The 9,801-nt window shown below is 39.3% G+C and overlaps 1 protein-coding gene across 3 annotated transcripts; it reads left to right on the top strand.

The window, feature by feature from the left end:
- Window positions 1-2,252: 2,252 nt before the first annotated feature.
- On the top strand, window positions 2,253-8,706 carry slc35b2 (solute carrier family 35 member B2). Of its 3 annotated transcripts, none has more exons than XM_081602487.1 (6): window positions 2,253-2,358; window positions 2,668-2,758; window positions 3,096-3,169; window positions 6,065-6,252; window positions 6,348-6,508; window positions 6,818-8,706. In XM_081602487.1, exons 3-6 carry the CDS (start codon window positions 3,150-3,152, stop codon window positions 7,742-7,744), a joined length of 1,296 nt encoding a protein of 431 aa, XP_081458613.1. In that variant the 5' UTR covers window positions 2,253-2,358; window positions 2,668-2,758; window positions 3,096-3,149; the 3' UTR covers window positions 7,745-8,706. The 3 variants fall into 3 exon arrangements, with proteins under 3 accessions (XP_081458613.1, XP_081458615.1, XP_008395711.1); XM_081602489.1 differs by having other exon boundaries at window positions 2,260-2,345; XM_008397489.2 differs by lacking the exons at window positions 2,253-2,358; window positions 2,668-2,758; window positions 3,096-3,169 and adding an exon at window positions 3,203-3,456.
- The last annotated feature ends 1,095 nt before the right edge of the window (window positions 8,707-9,801 follow it).

Below are 9,801 nucleotides of genomic sequence, written 5' to 3'. Positions count from 1 at the left end.
ACAAAGTTCTTTTTTTCGTTTCCTGTCACCTGCCCCTGCTAGGTGTAACTTTTGTTTTACTGTAAGTTTCTTCTTCCTTATTGCATTTACAATACAATGAACACAGGGCGGTTGGAAATTCCACCCCACTGGATCTCATTTGTAAACACGCTGGCAGCAAAACTGGTTCACGTGGAGGGCTTTTTGATACAAAGACTCTTGCATGTGATGATTCCCAGGTAATTTGTGTTGTAAGCAGGCTCGTGTGCAGAAATTCTGGTAAATTCAGAGCAGTGCAAAAATGATAATACTTGTGTAAACAGCTGGAACACGGTGTTATGCAACTGTACCTACTTCCCTATTCAACTGTGACCTGGGAAACTCTAAAGCTATTTGTGTTTTGTGTCTCTGTTGGTCATTCTGGTAAAGACCTGCAGGGAAGAGGCTCTAAGCATTGTGCGGTTTTCTATAGAAAGCATAGCAAAAAAAAAAAAAATCTAGCTTTACTCAGAAGTTCAGGAATTTTGTTAGAAAATATTTCACTAACTGCACCAAACGCTTCAGTTCATATACAGCTACTGACGTGAGAGGATGTTTGACCAGTTCTCAAATATTTGCACTAAAAATCTCCACAAATAATGAATTTAGTGTGTAATTTGTTTCTGCGAACAAGCCACACATAATTTAATGCTGTACTGCATGCTGCTGGAGCTAATAGTTATATTGTGCAGAACTCTCATAGCTCTAAAGATATTATAGATAAAATAAAGCCACATTAAAATATGCGGAGAATTCAACTAAGGGGAAATTACAGATTTAAAAAAAAATTATTCACACCTTTTGATCTTTTTCACAGTTTTTTACATTTCAGTCTTAAATTTTAATGTATTTTTTGGTGATATGCCAACACAAAATAGTGCACAATTTTTCAGTATAAAGAGATGAAGGAGAGAAGGATTTACAGTTTCCCATTAAAGTTGCGCAAAAATGTGAAAGATATAAAGGGCTGTGAATACTTTTTGGAAGGGACCTTAAACCTGAAATCTTGTACGTTACTGCTGATGTCACCGTTTGTTAGAAAAAAACCAAGGGATCAGTTTTACTGTGCGAAATAACTTTTGACTGGCAGGAATGCCAAAGTATGAGTTTTCTGCAAACTGTGGTACAAAACCCATGAGTCTGGCTCTTTGTATGTGATATTCTAGGTTAGCTCAGTGAGGCTTTCTGATTTGCAGTGGAAAAATCTGCCACTTCACTAGGTCACGGTTGAGTAATCCTACCTACCCTTCTTTATCTCCTCCTACTGTTTGACCTCGCTACCTTCTGCGCACCACCCTCAATATTCTCTTTTAATTTGCTCCATGGAAAATGTTCAGCTGCGAGCCCTACTGAGGTGTATGCAGTCGTACATGAAGCTCTAACCTTAGGAGGTGTAAAACCCCTGCTGAGCATAACAGAAAAGTCTCGCTCAGACAGGAAGACAGTGCGTGAAGACAAATAAGATATGAAGATCTTATATATCTCTTCACTCATGAATAAACAGAATATGTAAAATAAACAAAGGTGATGTATTATCGTGTTAAATTCGTCTGAAAGGTTTGATTTGATGACATTACAGAGTGCTTCTGTAACTTGTGGATAAAGAAATGGAATAAATGTCAAACCAGTGTGCTAAACAAAACAAAGGTAAACAAAATCTAAAAATAAGATGAATGGAGCATTGGTGGTACTTTAAAACCTGCTAGAGGCTGCATAGACTTGAAACTGGGGCACAAGTTCATCTTCCTGTATGACAACAACATCAAGCACACAACCGCGGCTACGATGGAGCAGTTTAAACCAAAGCATCTTGACATTTTAAAATTTTGCAGTAAAAGTGTGGCGAGACTTCAAAATCATTGTCTATCTATCCCTTAGTATCCATTCAATCTTATTGAACTTGGGCTATTTCACAGAGAATAAGAATTTACATTACTAGACATGAAAAGCTTACAGTTATCCCCTCAATAACTTGGCGACTATAATTTCACCAAAATACATTTCTAAAAAAGTATTGAGTGAGAGGAGTACCTACATACTCTGAACTTTCCAGTAACCAACACTAAAATGTCTAATTTTAACAGTTAGCTCCAGGAGTACTTGTAAATGACTTTATTAATACATCTATATATATTTGGGGTTTTTTTGTTTTGTTTTGTTTTGTTTTGTTTTGGTGGTGTTGTTTCCTCATTTGGCCGGGAGTTGTTTGTTGCCTTTTGACCTATGTTTTGATTTGAGGGGGCTTTTGGGGGGACAAGGTTGCTAGGCGATCTACACAAACTTCTGACGGTAACTGACGGCTGGCTGTTTTGGACATAGTGCAGAGAGTGAGCAATTAAGGTCCAGACAATCAATTAGCTAGCGTTGGTTGATGAGGGAACAAGGAGGGTGTTTTGATGAGTGAATTGTATTTATTGAGCGTGATGTTTATGTTTCGACATGAAATGGTGTTAATATTTGATTAACTGTCGAACAGTTGAAACAGTTGGAATACGTTTTTAGTTCATTTGTAATATTGAAATGTTGCAGTTAATTAAATACATGTATTGTAAATTTAATGATATTACATAAAGTAAGGTTTATAGGTTAAGGTAAAAGGTTAGAGCCACTAAGAGTTACTAATGGTATTTTTTATTTGTATGTTTGTAGCTCTTACAAAGGCTGCTGAATAAAGAAGCGTCCCGGGAACCATCAGTTATTTAGAGAGACCCATCTTTTCAACTGGGACGCTACAGCTACAGTAAATGGACCAAAAACCTAAAATTACAAAAGTGTACATAAAAATATTAAGAAAATAATAGCCTAAATGAATTCATTTAGGCTATTATTTTCTTTATATATATATATATATATATATATATATATATATATATATATATATATATATATATATATATATATATATATATATATATATATATATATATATATATATATATATATATATATATATATATATATATATATATATATATATATATATATGTAGTATTTACAAGTATTTAAATAAATACAAGTATTTAATGAATTATACATGCATTGAAGTTTTAACTTTCTTGTACTCCTTACATTTACAGTTTTTCTGTCGAAAACGTGAGTTTGGCTTGTAGTACCTTCTCCCGGCCAACAGGATGCAGTGTCGGCGGGATGGGTACGTTTTCAACCTCCGGCATCCTACTGGTGTTCATTAAAAAAAAAAAAAAAAAGAAGGGAGGCTTTCCTGTTGAAGTGTACACATCATCTTCAGATGATAAGTGGAAAAAACTGGGTTAAAGGCGGATATTTAGGGAGCAGAGACACAGATCCCAACATTTTAAAACATCTCCTCCTATCCGACCGGAGCGGCTTCATGCTGCGTCACCGCGAAGACGTTTGAGAGCTGCTGCCGGGTGTGGGGCCACTCAGAGTGGGGGGGAAAATGCCTTCTTTCTCGTGGAGGTAACCTCTTTTTATTATTTCAGACGTGCAGGACCTGCGGAGGTGTGTTTTAGGTGTGGATAAGTTGAGCTGTCTCAAGTTAAGGATGTGTTTTTCAAAAACAAATATGAATAAATAAGGAAGCGTCGTAACATGTACGCTGTTTAACGATGCTGTGCATATTTGCGGTTAAATATTTTATCATAAATTACTGTATTTATGATGTTCGAGGTAATGGGTGAATGTCGGAGCCTCCAAATATGCGGGAAATCATTTACACACATTGAAAAGCTTGCACTTGCAAATGAAAAACGTGAAGAAAAAAAAACGCGTTAAAGATATTATTCAGCTTTTTGTTTTTCTCACTAACAAGTGTACACTGACAATACATTCACAGCTAAGCAATTAAGTATGGCTTTCCACTGCAGAGTTTTGCAAAATGTTAACTTTTTCCAAGCAGAAACATGCAAAATCTGTTATTCGTCTGTTTGGGTCGATGACATCACAAGAGGCCCAATAATTGAGCTGCTCAATTAACTTTACCTTAAGTTATGCATCATTTAGCAATTTTAATAGATTGCGACAAAAATTCTGAAGTATTTGAGTTGCAAGGGGTCCTATTAGGTATTTGTCCATGTTATATTTTTATGGGAACTATAACGTTTAGATAAAATCCAACATTTCAAGGCATCATACAGGCTGCACATTATGTAATTGTGAAAATCTTGCTGAAAATTGCAATGACTAACCTGAATTTTGTGACATCTTGTGTGCTTTACTGCTACACAATTTTCCAACCAGTCATTGTGAGTTATATTATCGCAGCTCTCTGAAGTATTAAGTATAAACAACAAAAGAAGTTAGTAAGTTCTACTATAATATCCTATCAAATACTGATCCCAAGTAATCTTTTCCGATTTCTATATTGGGCAGCAGTTCAACATCGAACGTCAACTACTTCCTTATTAAATACATCAGTCAGACTATATGAGTTTTAGCACAACTTGACCTAAATAAATTGCTGCAAATCTTCAATAAGAAAATCCGGTCATTGCAGTCTGCTCGGCTTCTCTTCGCAAACAGCTTCTATGTGTTTTTTTGGTGCCAAATTTTTCTGTGATCCATCTAGTGTTCCCACATTCGGCTCAGATGTTTTTCTGCAGCCATGCAGATCTCAAGTAAACGCCTAAAATGGGGGTAATTTAATTTTACAACAGGCAAATAGATGAAAAATACAAACAGATGTAGTCAAAAGAGCTCCAATCATTTGCCTTGAACATATTTTCCGAAAGTTTTATATTAATGAAATAATGATTTACACTGAAATAAATAAGAAAAGAATTTTAGATGTTGCTCTAAATGTGTGAAACTCTCTTGATTTCACAGAAAATCCCTTTAATTCATCTCCCTCGGGAGCCAAGAAATCAGTTGCGTCTCGCATCTCGTATTTCGTTGCGCGTCTCCTGTCGTGCGTCCCTCACAGGGCACATTTAACGCTCCTTCTCCTCTCAGGTGAAATTCGGCTGCGTTTTCTCTGGAGTGCAGCAGCTTGTGAGCTGCATTCCTCCATGTAATGGACTTCTTGTTCAGAGGCTGGGTCCTGGTGCAGTGGGCTGTTGGTTGACCAGAGCACAGCGCACAAAGAGATCCTGTGTTCAGGTCAGGCCCCTGGGAGGCGAGGGCCCGCCTCTTTCTGAAGAGGATACTCTACACTCAGCAGCGAGAGGATCCACCTTTATGCAGGACGGAGCTGTTTTCTCTCGTGACTAGCTTTACAGCTCAATGATATTCTGATCAAAACAGACTACAGCGTAGTCGGCCTACACACACACACACACACACACACACACACACGTCAAGTGTGGTTTTACCTCATTCCACCGCAGCTGTGAATTGCAGCGTACACAGAAGGAGGTTTTTGACGCAGCGAGTTGCGTCAACAACAAATCCAGAGGTTGAAGTTGAGGTGAAGACGTAGCATTTCCTAGAGCTCAGTGCTGCTTCCTGTTACAGTGCATCTAAAATTAGTTCTGCTTTTCCACCAACACTGTGAATGCTTTTCTCATTGACTTGTTAAATGTCGAGGTGGTTATTTCTATGATTATTGGCTCTTTGTAGTCTGCAGTTATCAGTGAGGAAAGTTTAAATACACACAACAAAGGCATGTACTTAATTTAATTTAGTTTAAATTTCTTGGCAGAATTTTTCAATAGTTTTAAATTACTTCCTTTCCTTACAGGATCCTGGTTTTCATTCGTAGACTAGATATGTTCAGCACTTTAACTTGCTGTCATTCCAGAAGCTTAATGTCAGCCATCTTTGTCCATCTGATACCTGTTTGTGATCACTGTCGATTAGGACACCTAGTTAGGTGTTGATTTGTACAATCCAGCAGTATCTCAGTATTTGAAATAGCCCCACAGCATAATATTGCCACCGCTGTGCTTGACATTTGGTAAGATGAGCTGGTAAACTGCAACTTGTTCTCCCAGGGAATGAAACAAACGGATTGCTTACATGTTCATTTTAAAATCTGACATATATTTTACAAATGGTCAGTTGCACAGTTGATGTTTGGGATAACATATTCTTCTGTTAAAACATGACACTTTCCTTCACCCCCTTTTAGGGTTTGGCCTGCACTCGTGTACCTGTTGTTCCCCTGTGCAGTAATTGCAGAAGATTCCTCGTTGCTGAACAGCTGGCACGATGTCTGGTTCTTCCGTTTCCTTGTCAACATGCTGGGATACGCCACCATCATCATCCCGGGATATTTCCTCATTAGCTACTTCAAACGCTCTAATTACCTGGACAGAGGTTTGAGACGTTTACTTTCTCTGAACGGACTGTTTCTCACCTAATTCCTCCCTTGAAATATGTCTTTGTTTTTTTTTCTCTCCCTTAACGCTCAGGTAGTGGGCTTTGCTATCCGCTCATAAAGACCTGCGTGTTTGGCGGCGAGGACAAGAGCAGCCTGTTGGACGATGTGCCCGTCTCCAGCAGGAACGAGCCTGATTCAGGTTCATCAGTCAAACAGGCTTTGAAGTTAATGTTTTGCGCAGCCGGACTTCAGGTAGGGGATCCTCCCAGAACCAACAGTCACTGTAAACATGAAGCTAACAATGAAACTACGTCATATTTCCTCTCGCTCAGTTTACGGGCAAGAAATGGATTCGCAGACTTAATTCTAAGCTGCACTTTGTGAAAAATTATTCTTAACCACTAAAACTAAATTGTCCAAACAATCAGAGCACTTCTCAGACTAAATATACATTCAAGTTTTATTAGACCAAGCTTCAAATTCGCCACACTTATCCATTCGTTTTCTAATTAACATTTGGGTCTAGGTCTGATGAGCTAAAGTTTGCCATCTTCCTCTTAGGCCTCTTATCTGACGTGGGGAGTCCTCCAGGAGAGAGTGATGACTCGCTCCTATGGAGCCGTAGCTCCAGACCACGACGGCGAGAAGTTCAAGGATTCCCAGTTTTTAGTCTTCATGAACCGCATCCTGGCGCTCACCGTGTCTGGACTCTGGTGCATGTTGTTCAAGCAGCCTCGCCACGGCGCGCCCATGTACAAGTACTCTTTCGCTTCGCTCTCCAACATCCTGAGCAGCTGGTGTCAGTACGAGGCCCTGAAGTTCATCAGCTTCCCCACGCAAGTCCTGGCCAAGGCCTCCAAGGTCATTCCCGTCATGCTCATGGGGAAGCTCATTTCTCGTAAGAGCTACGAGTACTGGGAGTACTTTACCGCCGTGCTGATCTCAGTCGGCGTCAGCATGTTCCTGCTGTCCAGCACGACGAGCAAGCACCCGTCCACCGTCACCACGTTCAGCGGCGTCGTCATCCTCGTTGGCTACATCGTCTTCGACAGCTTCACGTCCAACTGGCAGGACAATCTGTTCAAGTACAAGATGTCGTCCGTGCAGATGATGTTCGGGGTCAACCTGTTCTCCTGCCTCTTCACCGTCGGCTCGCTGCTGGAGCAGGGTGCCTTCTTCGAGTCGCTGGCCTTCATGACGCGCCACTCGGAGTTTACGTTCCACGCCGTGCTGCTGTCCGTGTGCTCGGCGTGCGGACAGCTCTTCATCTTCTATACTATCAGCCAGTTCGGCGCTGCCGTCTTCACCATCATCATGACGCTGCGTCAGGCCTTCGCCATCCTTCTCTCCTGTTTCCTGTACGGCCACTCCGTCACCGTCGTCGGGGGCTTCGGCGTCGCCGTGGTTTTCGTCGCGCTTTTCCTGCGGGTTTACGCTCGCAGCCGCATGAAGTCGGGCCGGCAGTCGTCACTGCCGCAGAAGGTGTAGCGCTCCGGACGTGCGCCAAACTACGAAGTACGACCACGTTTTCTGTGGTGCTGTTTGTCTTTTTGTTTGTTTTGCATTTTGTTTCCTAGTTCTTTTAATGCTTTTACTTTGGATGGTTTGTTTTGCTTTTGTTGATATTGGTACAAAAAAAGGGAGTTTTGACTGTCACAGATGCCCCTAAGGGGCCAACATAGCATAAATGGTCAGAGGCTTCGAGTGCCTATATGATTGTCTTACATTTTAAACTCCAAACAGCCTCTGGAGCTTTGTCCCTCTTGAATTATGTGTTTGTTTTTTTACTTTTAACCACCATATGTGGCTTTTGCAGCCAATTTAAGGTAACTGTATGCCTCAGCATACAACGCTATCCAAAAGAAAACAATAAATTGGTCAACTTTTTCTTAAAGATGCTTTATTTATCTCTGGGCTACAGAAATACCATATAAACAGTTTCATGCTGAGAATAAACGTCTGTGACTTTATGTAGAATTTTATATTTTAAAACTGAAATCACAGTTTTGTAAACGCATTAGATGCATTTCTGTTAACTTGTCAAATATTTCAGCAGCTTCCGTTATCATATTTTGGGGGAAATGGCAAATGGACTGTAAAAAGTACGGAATTTTAATTAGACATCATAGCACCGATTGCATTTTTAATTTTAGATTGGTTTTAAGTTTAAAACATCTGGTCAAGAAAACAAAACAAAAAAAACTTGTAAATATGTCCTTTATTTTCTTTACAATGAGCTTGTCTGTTTTCTTTTTCTTTTCTAAAGGACAGACTGGTTTGTTTTTACGTGAATGTTTGGATGAACACTGTCACAAAGCTGTGAGCTTACTGTAGTTTTCAGGTCAGAATGCACACAAGGGAAATGCAATGTTACTGGTACTTCGTTTTTATCATTCTACTACTTTTCTTTGGTAAATGGATTAATAATAAAACCTGTTAAATTAACGTGACATTATCTGGTGAAGAGTTTTTTTTTTTTTTTTTTAAAGGGAACACACCGCTTACCGATACAGTGCCTCGCAAAAGTATTCGGATCCCTTTTGTCACTTTACAACCAAACACTTGAATGTGTTTCATTGGATTTTTTTATGTTACAGATTGTAACTGTGAAGTTTTTTTACAAATGGATATCAGAAAACATTTGGGGTACATTTTTACTTTCCTCGCCGTTCTAATGAAACCAACAATTACCGTCAGAAGTCTGTGATGGTGTAGTTTTGCCATTGTTGATGGGAGAAAAAACAAGTACATATTCTAGAAAAAAACTCAGAAATTTTGAGATTGCTATCAGAAATTTTCTAGGAAAAAAATCTAGGACATTTCTGAGCTTAAAAAGTTGAAACTTTGATAGAAAAACCGTGGAAATTTTGAGATTTTCCAAGTTTTCTCCTTTTCCAGTCTTTGTTTTTTAGATAAAGAGGATACAATGTGTTTTTCTTACATACATTTTAGTTTAAAAAAATTTTGTTTTTTTTTGGCCGACAACCACTGTTGATTTTTATTCCCCAAAGACAAAAATGGTTAGACACATGAGACTAAATTTCAACTTCTTGTCTGAACACACCAGATCTATAGTAAAGCATGGTGGTGGCAGGATCATACTTTTCTCCAAGCACAGCAGGAGGAAAACCTGGTTGAGACTGTTAAAAACTTGAGATATCACTGAACACGTGCAAACTAACATTTTGAGACGATTTCCCCTTCACACAGATGACTTGTGTGACAAGAAAAGGGCGATGTTTGGCACTGTAAAAGTCTCTATGCGCTGTCGTGATGTGGTGGGAGTTTAGTTTGCAGGGGTTGGATGGTCACACCAAATCAATGCAAAGCCCCTCAGATTGGTCAGCTTTAACTTTATGATTAGTTGGTGACTTTATCTCCCAACAAGCATCACTGTAGTCCCAACCAGATGAAGAACTGCTAGCTTAAACCCATAATCAAAGGTACAATTCATCTATTGGTGACCCAACACTTTCATTAAACACTTCACTTCATTTGTATTTTGACTTCAGGACACTTTAAATTAGTGATTTAATCATTTTTCC

This window comes from Poecilia reticulata, chromosome 21, assembly GCF_904066995.2.
Source record: "Poecilia reticulata chromosome 21, P_reticulata-male-v2, whole genome shotgun sequence".
Taxonomy (NCBI): domain Eukaryota; kingdom Metazoa; phylum Chordata; class Actinopteri; order Cyprinodontiformes; family Poeciliidae; genus Poecilia; species Poecilia reticulata.
This window is presented reverse-complemented; position numbering and strand designations above follow the sequence as displayed.

What these genes read in the sequence shown, in the direction of transcription:
- slc35b2 (XM_081602487.1), top strand. Translation starts at nt 3,150, where the DNA reads ATGCAGTGTCGGCGGGATGG. An exon ending in CTCTAATTACCTGGACAGAG is followed by an intron (nt 6,253 to 6,347) that starts GTTTGAGACGTT and finishes CTTAACGCTCAG; the next exon opens with GTAGTGGGCTTTGCTATCCG. An exon ending in TTTGCGCAGCCGGACTTCAG is followed by an intron (nt 6,509 to 6,817) that starts GTAGGGGATCCT and finishes TCTTCCTCTTAG; the next exon opens with GCCTCTTATCTGACGTGGGG.